The 12,151-nt window shown below is 44.1% G+C and overlaps 1 protein-coding gene across 3 annotated transcripts in view; it reads right to left on the bottom strand.

The window, feature by feature from the left end:
- The window catches only part of MYRIP (myosin VIIA and Rab interacting protein), a 218,802-nt gene that overhangs the window by 7,526 nt on the left and 199,125 nt on the right, over positions 1–12,151 (bottom strand). For all 3 annotated transcript variants that reach the window (XM_060162217.1, XM_060162218.1, XM_060162219.1), the window contains 4 exons: positions 11,729–11,923; positions 5,032–5,193; positions 300–404; positions 127–187 (listed from right to left, as the gene is read on the bottom strand). In XM_060162217.1, the coding sequence (XP_060018200.1) occupies positions 127–187; positions 300–404; positions 5,032–5,193; positions 11,729–11,923 (523 nt within the window). The remainder of the gene's footprint in view (positions 1–126; positions 188–299; positions 405–5,031; positions 5,194–11,728; positions 11,924–12,151) is intronic.

The following is a 12,151-nucleotide window of genomic DNA, read 5'->3' as shown; positions in this document are numbered from 1 at the left end:
CACAAGGGCAATTCTGGGTGAGAACACCCCATTAGATCTGGTCCTCAAACTCAGATCTCTGAGTTACTCTGAGTGAGTGAGTCAGGCTTAATGCTTTGGTGGCTCTGTGGTTTGATTTAAGCATACCTTTCACCGGTGGAGCAGGGAGTTTCCTCCTCTGCTGCCTTGATGTGTCTATGGTTTGTACCTATAAACAGAACACAGGAATCAGTACACCTTCGCAAAGGCGGAGATGTTTTATCTTCTACATTTTCCAGGTCGTGCAGTATTCCAGCAGAGGCCGTGAGGGACAAACGCACCTGGTTCCTTTGCTTCTGATCTCGTTTTCTTGTGAGGCGCCCACAGGGTGCTATGTTTAATCCTGCAATGGTCAGGGCTGAAATCCGGCTCTCAATATCAGAAATCTTAATGCAACAGAAAGGCAGAATCAGTAGGGAGAAAGCCCAGGAGGGGGAGAATCTTTGTATTATGACTCTATAAAGAACAAATCTGCTTTGATATATGCTCATTCATTCATTCACTCATTCAGCTTCCACCAAGCACTTCTCTATTTAGTACTGTAGTGAGAAAATAAACCACAGGCCTTTCTTTGTAAATTTAATTTTCCAGTTGTTAGCTCTAGAGTATGTCACCCCTGTCAGAGGTCCCCTACGGATAAACGGAAGCCCAGGGCACGATGGGCATGATGGCCCGGGGCCATCTGGCTCAGCATAGGGGTGGGGGTGGGGGTGAGGGAAAGCTTCCCAGGGAGACAACACGATGTGAGCTTTGAAAAGCAAGTATGATTTATAGGTCCTGCTTCCTTCTTCCGTGACTCCCTGAATCCAAAACCACAGCACCAGGTCTTAGGAGGGAAGCCCAGCAGCCCCTGGTTCAAGTCCATTTCCTCTATTAAGAGGCCAAGTGGCCTTGAGAAACTCCCTCCTCTCTCTGGGCATCAGTTTCCTTTACTATAACATCAGTAGGTCAGAAGGAACTCATATTTTTTTCCAACAATGTCTTAAGGTAGATATAGAGAACGAGAGCCCACTCAGCACCCGGAAAGAACCCCGGTCCATCCATGTCCCCAGGGGTGAAGACAACACGGTCCCTCCTCTTAGGAAAGGGCATTACTATGTGCCGTTGCCATGCTGAGTGCTTTAAACACATGAACTCGCTCATGCTTTATTCATAATCCTGTGACATGGGTACCATTCTCTTGGCTTTACACGTGAGGAAACTGTGGCTTAGAGGGATGAGTGACACACCCAACATCTCACAGCAGAGCTCAGCATTAATGCTACTGCTCATGATCTTGCCACGTTGCCCCCTTCTCAGAGGCCTTGCCAAGGCCTGGTATGGGGGACACTGGAGGAGGCTGGCAGAGTCGAGGGAGGAGGCTGGGGTCACAGCCATCCTGCTGAGATGGCACAGCCTGAGTGTTGCTGGGGAATCAGACAGGAAACCTGAAAGTGGGCCCTGCTGCCAATGTGTGTGCCTCCGCCCTGACGTCTCCATTGCCTCCCCTGTCCCTAAGCTATTTTGTGCTGCACAAAACGAAGTCTGATTCTGCTGCCATTTACTGAGGGCTTCTTTGGACAAAGCCCATTGGGATAGCTGCTATAGGAAGTGCAGAGAGAAGGTCTGAAAGGTCAGCAAATATGGGAGATGCTTCCCCTATCCCGGAGGAGCAGCAATCTTACTCAGATAAGGAGGAGGAAGCAGATAAAGGCCAAGACTGTGGCAGCTGGTGAAAGAATCCAAGCTGCCCAGCAGCCAGCCCCCAGAAGGGGCCACTGTGCAGCCCCTGTCCCTTCCTAGCCCCCAGATGCCTTCCTATTCTCACTCCTCAAATTTCACACTGAGAACGGCGTTCCTTTGGTTTATAGACCAATAAATTGCATAAACTTTTATCAGTCATTTGCAACTGATGTGGGTTAGATGCCCACATTCTTTCCTGGAAGCAGTTTTGATGGAGGGCTTTGCTCAGAGGGCCCTGGGAGACAGGTCAGTGGGAGAGCAAGTTGCTGACCTCCTGATTTGCTGACTGCCAGGCTCTAGAATAAGAAGGGTTAATTTTTCCAGTTTTAGTCCACAGGGCAAAGGATGCAGAAAGAGGAAAGGAGACTGCTGAGGGCTGATTTTGCCTACATTTTGTTTATCTGTCTCTCTATCTATCCATCCACCCATCTATCACGTTGTATCTGTGTTCCATTAATTCCTAAGACTGCATATCCAGTGACCCTTACACTTGCTAGAAGGGGATGACCAATTCTGCTCTGGGTTTCCTGGGAGCCAAAGCAAAAAGATCATTTTACGACTCTGTGTCCACAAGATAAAGACCAAGTACTCAGAAGAATAGCTTTTCTTGATATTTAGAGTTAAGAGAGACCTTCCCCAGGAATGCCCACAGAGATGACCCTTCAGGACGCAGTGGACAGCATCCTTAGCACGCTGCCCACGTATCATCCGCAGTTGGCTTCAGCACCGGGCAATCCTGTCAGATTAGGTCAGATTCTAGGGTTGCTTTCACCTTGGAGTTAACCTTTGGGGGACTCCAAGGTGAAAGCAACCCTAGAATCTGACCTAATCTAAGAACACAATTCAGCACATCTACCCTCCAGTGGGACCCTCCTACCATCCTGCAGGATACCCTCTGTGACATCTTCTGTGAGACTCTGCTTTGGATAAGAACAGATAACAAGGAATTAATCTTCCTTCTCTGGCAGCAACTGTAGGACAAGGAGAGTCTCCACGCTAATAAACGTTCCCACATTGAAAAGAGCCGTAAAGATGATGGCAAGGTTGACAACCTCCCATGCAAAGTAAGGACTCTTATGCAAGTGGATATGTACCTGAGGGCAGAACAAGCACATTTTTCAGGAAACCAAACAGCACAGACTGGTGAAGAATTTGGGCTCTGAGGCCAGAGAGACTTAGGTTTAAAATCTGGCTTCATCACTTTTTAGCTATTTGACTTCGGTTTAACCATTCTGAGCCTCCTTTTCTCCAGATATAAAAAGGGAAGAATAACAATAGCCACCTCATGGGGATGCTGAAAGGATTAAATACAATAATGAGTTCAAGGGTTAAGCCCAACTCCTGGCCCACAGTAAGACTCACTGAATATTAGGTATTATTAATGACATTATTATAATATTTAACAACGAATGATAAATTAATAGGCACATTCAAACACATGGAAAATGGACATTTTGGACTCCAGGATTTTCTGCCATAAAACATGGCTCCAATAATTTAAGCCTAGAAAAATTTGGAAACATGAATAACTAATTATCCAATAAAACCCTCCCAAACACCCATAAACAATATTACTTCCTGCTAAACCATTCAAGAAGTATTTGCTGCAAAATATACCCCCAGAAAACAAATGATTTGATTCTATTTCATATAACATTAACTATAAATTGATTAAATGTTGAGTGGCATTTGTGGGAAATGATTTTTGAGGAGAGTTGCTCTTCAGCCATGCTTGCTGGTAATAAACAGTCAACAGGGCCATCTGTGATGAGACCATTCCTGGGCCATTCCTAGCACAGAATTGGTTCCCTCCCATTCTCAAGAGTGCTGAATGATATGAGCAGCTGTTGTGATTTTTGATTCTTTAAGATAAAAATATTTATTTAAAAAATAATTATCAGACTTCCCTGGTGGTGCAGTGGTTAGGAATCTGCCTGCCAATGCAGGGGACCCAGGTTCAAGCCCTGGTCTGGGAAGATCCCACATGCCGCGGAGCAACTAAGCCTGTGTGCCACAACTACTGAGCCTGTGCTCTAGAGCCCACGAGCCACAACTACTGAGCCTGTGCACCACAACTACTGAAGCCCACGTGCCTAGAGCCCATACTCCGTGACAAGAGAAGCCACCTCAATGAGAAGCCCACATACCGCAACAAAGAGTAGCCCCTCGCTGCAGCTAGAGGAAGCCTGCGCATAGCAACAAAGGCCCAACACAGCCAAAAATAAATAAATAAACTTATAAAAAAAATTATCTCCCAAAACTGTCATCTTCTCTATCCAGAGATGGTTTCAATTGATCCCCATTCTCCAGAGGATGCAGTTTTAAGATGCAGGGTCTACAGAAATAGCAGTGAACCAGGGGTCTACACTGAGCTTATGCTGCAGAGACCAGCATTTCTCGTGGGTCCCTGAGTATGTATATGTCCATGGACCCCAGTTTGAGAATCAGTTACTTAGTCCACAGTCCATTTTGATCCAGAGTCAGAGGCCAAGAGAATATCCATGAAAACTGCAAACACACATCTTCAGAAAGTTATAGATAATATAGTAATTAGTTCTAAAACAGCCATATCTAAATCATGAAAAATATTGGTCTAAGAAATCTACACTTCGTTTTTCATTTATTTATTCATCTCATTTTTATTGAGGCCCAAACCTGTGTGAGGTGTTATGCTAGGCACTGGAGTTATTGTGTTAAGCTAGATAGCTAGAGTCCTGTCCTCAAGGAGCTTTTAGTCTATCGTGGGGAAACCTGGCATTAAATAGGTAATCAACAGTGTGATGGGACTTCCCTGGTGGCGCAGTGGATAAGACTCCGCGCTCCCAATGCAGGGGGCCGGGGTTCGATCCCTGGTGGGGGAACTAGATCCAACATGCATGCCGCAACTGAGAGTTCGCATGCCATAACTAAGGAGCCCACCTGCGGCAAGTAAGACGTAGCACAACCAAATAAATATTTTTTTAAAAAACAGTGTGATAAAGGTTAGGGAAGGGTGGTCTTGGGATGGAATGGGAACCTCTATAGCAAGGGTCAGAGAATTTGTCAAAGAGGAAAATGGCATAGGTTTTAAAGAGATATATTATCAAGGTCATAATTTGGGGAGAGGAAGCCTGCACTTTAAAAAAGGAGGCTTTGGTGGAATCCACCTGGAAGGACCATGCCCACGAAAAGTCTGCTGGAGGTAGCAGGAACTGATAGATATAAAGGCTTTGAAATGATTCTTTTGTAAGATGGGGTGCCCTCTCCTTTTGCCCAGTAGTTCTCCATCTAGGCAGAGAGGAGAGTTCTTACCTGGATCTCAGCATGGTGGACCCGGGCTGCTGCCGTGGCTACTTGGTCCTCCAGATCTGCCAGTTCAGTCTCATCAGTGCCACTGTGGATGCAGCGGGCAGCATCCTCTAGCTCACTCAGCTGGCCTTCAAGTCCATACACGGTACCTGCCGCCAGGTACACCTGTAGAGGAGGCATGGCCTTTGAGCTCAGGTCTGTGGACCCAGGACTGGTGGGGCCCCTTCAGGGGATGCCATAATTCAGGGGAGTGAGAGAGAACTAGACTCAACATTGGGAGAAAGAGACAGGGAGCCCCCCATTTATAAACATTCTTCACACTTAAGTGGTGGTAGCATAAGGTCTTGCCACCCCCTCACTGTCAACCACACCTCCTCTTCCCCCAACCTTTCCTGCAAAAAAAAGTAGTATGTAAATTTTAAAAATATGATAAAATAGTACAAGAATACATGACATCAGCTACATAAATTGTGAATTTGTCCAGGGACTATAACAACCACAATTATCAAGATAGAGGATACAAAGAGAAAAACTCATGATGTAGTTTTGCCAGTAAAAATTTTGGTTGGCATTAGTAATTTGGAAAAATTCAGAAAACATGAAAGAGGTGAAATTAATTTAAAACGATTACAAATTTTGCGTGAATTATCTCTGATTAAGTACCGTGAAGTTGCTTGAATCAGGTTAAGGGAATGAAAATGAACCTGAAGTATGTAGTAGGAAAATACCGTATTTTTTAGAAAATAGTGTGATGTTGAGAAGCATATAAAATCTATGATCAATTAAGACAGTTTTTTGAGAGCTCCTGAAGATTAAAGAGAAAATAAGATAAAGGAAGTAATTTGAGGGAAAATTAAAGGAAGTTACTTTGGCTTACGAGTTTATAAGGTGATTCTCATAAAAGTGGGCAAACAGAAAGTAAAATCGTTGGAATAATTCAGGCTGAGGACAGGGTGAGTGAAACAAATGCTCCTTCAGCCTAATTAATAACATGATGAAACAGTGGACAACACAAGGAACTAAATGTATCTAGAGAAGGTAATTACTTAAACAGGTTCATGAGGTTTAATCAATGTATATAAAGCTCTAAACATGTAATCACAGCCATTTAGAGTTGACTTGAATGATATGCACGGTCACTCCTTTAAAAGTTCCTTTAACTTGAGTTAAAAATATAACAGAGTTAGGCAAGCCAAGAGCAGTGCACACAGATGATGCATGGTCATTTGCACTGAGCAATGCTGAGTGTTGGTGAGGAGGGCAAAGAATCCTGAGATGCTCCAACTCAGTCAATTCCTTGGCATGATTCATGCATCTGCATGAAAACTGGCAATTTTACCAAACATTTCAGAGTGGAGCAAAGGCAGGTGCAGGTTTGATGAGAGCAAATTTGACTGTGCATCACCAGGCACAATTAGCTGTGGGAGCTTCCAGCAGTGACTGACATAGCGGACATCAAGTTGGGTGATTCATCGGTCATACAGGGGTCATGAGTCAAATGTCTGCTGGTAACTAACTGCCTTATTTCACTTTGCCCTTAGCTTTATATTTCTTTGTCATATGCAAGTATTAGAGAACTTCTGTTTCTAAAAGATCTTCACAGTTTAATATAGCCATTTATTCCTTATCTGCAAAACAAGAAACACTTTATTGTTTGTCACATGAAGGAAATGATGAATATTTCAAAGCCATTTGAGTGGAGAAATCATTAAAAAATTGTCTCCCAAAAGTTGTGAGGTTGAAAAACTTATCTTCAGAGGGGAAGAAAAATTGAAGAGAGAGAGAGAGAGAGGAAAATAGAATAAGAGGAGAAGAGGAGGAGGAGGTGGGAAAGGAAAGGGAGGAGGGGGAGGAGGAGGAAGAGGAGAGGAGAGGAGAGAGGAGGAAGAGATCAGAGCAATGGCCACCACAGTCTGAGTTTGGGTATTACACTTTTGGTACCCACACCAAAAAAAGGGGAATTCATTTTGATAAGATAATTAAAAATATAAACTTATAGCTTTGCACAATGAAACTAAATTTGGAATTTAAATGAAATGAATGACTTAAGTGTGGCAATGGTTAAACATGACCTGACATATCTTTGGTCTCAGGACCTTGATATTTCCAGAAACATGCAACACTTAGCATCGTCATACCCTATGGTTGTATCAACTTAATAGCACCTTGTTGTTTTGTCACCGGCATGGTCATCCACTAACGTTCCTTACTTTCTTTGCCAAGACAAAGCAATATGAAATCGCTCCAAGTTCTCAGCAAGGCCAGAATGTTCATCTTTTACTTTGTGTTCCCTAAAAGCCTGCTTTCCTGGCACTAGGGGGATAGGGAGGTTCAGTGGTTTGGCACTGACACCTGCTCAACAGGAACTTACAAGCAAGGTCATGGCACCTAAAGGATTAGAGGATGATGACAGTGGTGATGGTGGTGATGATGATCATGACAGGTATTTACTGAGCCAGAGGGCTGGTGCCAGATTTCATGCCTTTATCCACCCTGCCCTACGATGCTGTGATACTTAATCTCGACTGGAATATTTTGACGATTTATATTTCAAACGTTGGCATAAAGGTACTAGAGTTACTGTGGTTATAGATGGCCATAATATTGGCTCTGTGGTGGGCTGAAATAACACAAATTAACATGCCATATAATGAAATTGTTATTCTAGTCTTAAAAATAACCCATTTGAAAAACATAACCTGGAGATGCTTGCTTAATTAAGGTCCACTTTTGGCGAGAAGTATGGTTACCATGTCTGAGTAATCTACGTCCTCTCCAAACTCTAGTCACTGATGCCTGTGACCCCATTGACTGGCTCCTGGTTCAACAAGCCTTTCTCAAAGTGGTTCAAGGGATGAGAATAGGTGTTTCAAAGGAAGGACTTTATGGTCAAAGCCCCTAGAATAAAGAACATTAAACAGATTTCTTTATTGCAGGACTTCTCAGGGTCTTTAATGTGCTAAGATGTATCTCAATTTTCCTAGAAAGAGTATATGGGTTTCTCAAGCTTATTTGTTCTTAGAGCATCTTGTTGGACTTGGCGTCCATGACATATACTTTAGGGGACTAAGGTTAGACAGTAACAGATAGTATTTCTTTTCTTGTTCTCTGAGAGCAGAGAGCCATGGCCACTTCTAGAAGTTCTACCTCTCCTGTGCTATGGGGGTTGTACAAGGGCTTTGAGAAGGAAGATCAACCTCCCCTGCCTGATCTTGGATTCTGGGCCAGAGCTAGGTCCCCCCTTGGCCATCCCACTGTGCCTGCTGCCACTGGTTGTATACTACAACATATTTGGGGTTGCCGGAGTTATAAGGCAGAAGAAAAAGGGAAGTTGAGACTAGTCCTCCATTGGCTCTGTGGCTGGGAATTATGGGGTACCCCAGGTGGTCTCTGTCATTTAGGAAAGATAAGAATGAGGAAGGTCCTTAGATGGCGGTGGGAGGGTGAGGGAGCCGACTCACCCCTCCCACTCACAACCCTGCATAAATCCACAAGGTGGCCCTGGTGGGACCCTACCATTCACACCACAGGTCTGAAAATGGTCATACTTGTTGTTCTCTGTTGATCCCTAGATCCATTTTCCATTCTGTTCTGCTCTCCTCTGTTCTCTGTGACGCTAACCTATACAAACTTTACCACCAAGCCTCCCTTGCTGGTTGGGATGGGTTTGGCCAATGGCAAGCACCAGCAGGAGATCAAAGGCAGGAGGAGAAAAAAGTAAGAGCCTTTTTTCCCCTGCTTTTTCCCTTCCTGGATTCCATGGTGACAGCTCCCACTAGGGGTCGCTCTTCCAGGTTCCAGTTCTCCCTGGGCTATACTGCCTGCGGGTGGTGACCACTTCCTCCTACTGCTACTCTGTGGGCACCACAGCACCCCTTATCCTTGCCCACACCTGAGTCAATACTCCCTGAAACTTTCCTCTCCCAGACAGATCCCTAACAGGTACAGTAGAACCCTGTGCTTCAGAGCTCCCCAGGCATTCAGTCCGAGAAACTGAGTCCCCACTGTGCATTCAGGGGAGGCTGGCATTGGTCAGAGGTTTCTCCCACCTTTAGGGGAGACAGAGCTGATTTCACAGCCAGGCAGCAGGTGAGAAGTGTCAAGGCTAAGAGACTAAGGAAATTCTAAAATCCCCATGCCCTACCCTAATTAAGTGGATTAACAAGGCAGTTATGAAAACAGGAGATTAGACATATGAATGTGATATTTTTTGTTTTATCTTATGTAGCTCTGAAATCTTCATAAGACTTCTTAAAGATGAATATTCTCTTGCAAATGAGGATGTTCTCTTTTATCTCAGCAGCTTGGTCTGCAGAAGCCAGTGTTCAGAGGGCAGACTAAGTGTTGCCATTTCTATTTCTGCCATTCCCTGGGCTCCTCAGCACAAAGGAGAAAGGCAGAGGAGCAGGCGCGCTCTTCAGAACATAGACAAAAGCCCTGGTTTAATTAAATCAGCTGCACCCAGAGGCCAGTTTAAGAATCAGCCCTGCCCTTCTCCTGCTGCTCAGCTGAATTCCATCCTGGAAACAGCAGAGCAAGCAACCTGCCCATGGCTCTGTGATCTGGTGAACTAAAGAGATTAAAAAAAAAAAGTCATCCCTTCTGTGACTCAAAGACCCACAGAATTCAAAGGAACAAAGATGGAATCTCTTCGGAGGTGAAATTTGAAAAGCTGGTTGGGGTAGGGAAGGAGGTGGAAGTAGGCAGTTAACTCTATGAGAACAGGAGAGGCATCTTAGAGGGAGCAGGGAGCAGGAAGTTGTAATCCCCAGCTTTTCCACTGCTGGTGTTTCTGACGTCTTGAATCAGTGGCTAAGTAGATGTGTTTCGCACTAAAGTGTTAATGAACCCGCAAAAAGAAACATGATGTACAATAAAAGGATCTTACAAAATGAAAACTCTGCCAAGGCCATTGTATTTTTCAATAAACTCCTTAGAGGGGAAAAAAAGGCATGCTGTCTTTGCTTTCAGTGTGCTGACCTTTGTCATTTAAATCTAGATTATTTCATGCATTGTAAGTTTTTTTGATAGCATACTTCGTAAAAAGAAAAAAATGCCTCCCTTTCCTGGTGAACCATGTCTTTATTTTAGTCTTTTCAATTCTGTGTGTGCAGGATTAGGGCCATTTTAGGACTATCAGCACCTGAAAGAATTGTATTATAGGCATTTTTAAAGAACAGAGACCTGTACATTAGAAGTAAAACATTTCTTTTAAAAAAGGATTTTATTCATCTGATGTAATCATATATCAGATAAACATTCCTTGCACACCTCCTCTGTGTCAGGCTCAGGGCCAAGGGCTAGGGCTATAGACAGGAAAGGCAGCAGGTCCTGTTCTATAGGAATTTATATATCCGGTTTCCAACTTGGGCAAGACCGTGCCCTACTCTTCCCCCATGCTCCCGCTAATATTTGGCAATGTCTTGAGACATTTTTGATTGTCAAATCTAGGAGGGTGCAGCTTCTAGCATCTAGTGGGTAGAGACCAGGGATGCTGCTAAACATCCTACAACGTACAGGACAGGCCCTGCAACAAAGAATTATCTAACCCAAAATGTCAATGGTGCTGATCTAATAGGAGGTATATGAGTGAACAGAAAGGGCAACAAAGTGAGGCAGACATATGCTTAGGTTTTATGGGAATCCAAAGGGAGAGAGTCTTCTACTTTCAAAGTGAAACTACTATTGGCATTTTTTTTTTTTTTTTTTTACCTTGAGTCATTTTGATTTTTTGTTGTTTCAACTTCTGGCAAAAAATCTCTCTGATAACATTGCCCGGTTTCTGAGAACACCATTCATTAGACCATCTCCAAATTAGGGTTGATTCTACTGAGTCTGGAAAGATGGAATCACCTGACTGGATTTGACATCGGGACTATGCCAACTGGTGATGGTAACGATGGCCTGAGTGGCTAATGTCCAGATTTCTCTGTGTCACCCCTGGTTTGCATTGTTCGAAAATTCTCATCGGACCTTTACCGAAGTCTTAAAAATGATTGTAGGTGTTTATATGTAAGAATCTATTACATTCTTTCTTTCCTCACCAGTTGGAAGGACAGAAAAACCATTACGAGCAGACATATCTGTGAAGCAGGGCAGAGCAATTCTGTAGTAACCTAAGTTCTGTTGGCAACCACTGTTTTTCTCTGTAGTGGCACTGGCAATGCTCCACCTGGATCCCCATAGATCCCTTATATAGTTTCTGCATACTCCCCTCCCCGCTCCCAAGCTGCAGTGTGCCTTTGTTTCCAACAGCTCAGATCTATGCAAAAACGGCATTTGAGCTACTGTAGACACTTTGCCTGCATTCAGAGAGACTGAGGTGCCCACTGGCTGTAGGAAGGGCCAGTTCCTTTGCCTTAGGTCAGGACAACTCTGAGATGCAAATTATACCACGGAGTTGCCTGCAGGATCGGGCTGAAGCTACTTTTTGTCTAAGATCATAGCTTTGCTTGACTTCTTCCCTCTCCCCACTCCCTTACCAGTCTCCCCTGGGAGCATTTCCCTAATAAATCACTTGCACAGAAATCTTCATCTTGGGGTCTGCTTCTGGGACACCCAGTCTAAGACCCTTCTGAGAATATATTTGCTGTGGTGGTAGTATATTTGTGTCCTTGACCTCTTTGTGAAGAGTTACAACATCATCAGCTTCTCCTTTGGACATGTGTGCCCTAGACAGAGCACATCCACACTGTCTTACATTTTCTTCCAGGGAAGTCAGCTGCTCATCCAGTCTCACTTGGTCTGTTCCAAGAGGAAATGTCCCTTTCTCTCTGTCAGGAGGGACAGGTGGGAACTCCCAGGGCCCTGTAGACTCTGCTATCAACTGCTCCGTGGCGTTGATGACTTTCAGGACTTCTGTGGAGATGTTGCAGAGAGAAACAGCAGAATACTTCTGTTTGGTCCAATAACAGAAGGGGACAGAAGACAAGAACAACATTAACAATGACATGGAAGTTCTACATTATCATGGTGCTCATCATGAGATCGATTCTGTTTCATAACACACACAAACATCAATGTGCCAAAGGAATGAGACACTAAAAAAATCTACCCAGTCTGAGGGGACCGAGAGGAGGCCTGATGTAACTTGGCTTAGCTTCTGTGACTCACAATGAATTAT

This window comes from Lagenorhynchus albirostris, chromosome 10 (genome assembly GCF_949774975.1).
Source record: "Lagenorhynchus albirostris chromosome 10, mLagAlb1.1, whole genome shotgun sequence".
NCBI lineage: Eukaryota > Metazoa > Chordata > Mammalia > Artiodactyla > Delphinidae > Lagenorhynchus > Lagenorhynchus albirostris.
The sequence above is the reverse complement of the archived record's forward strand: the minus strand, read 5'-3'. Positions and strand labels throughout refer to the sequence as shown.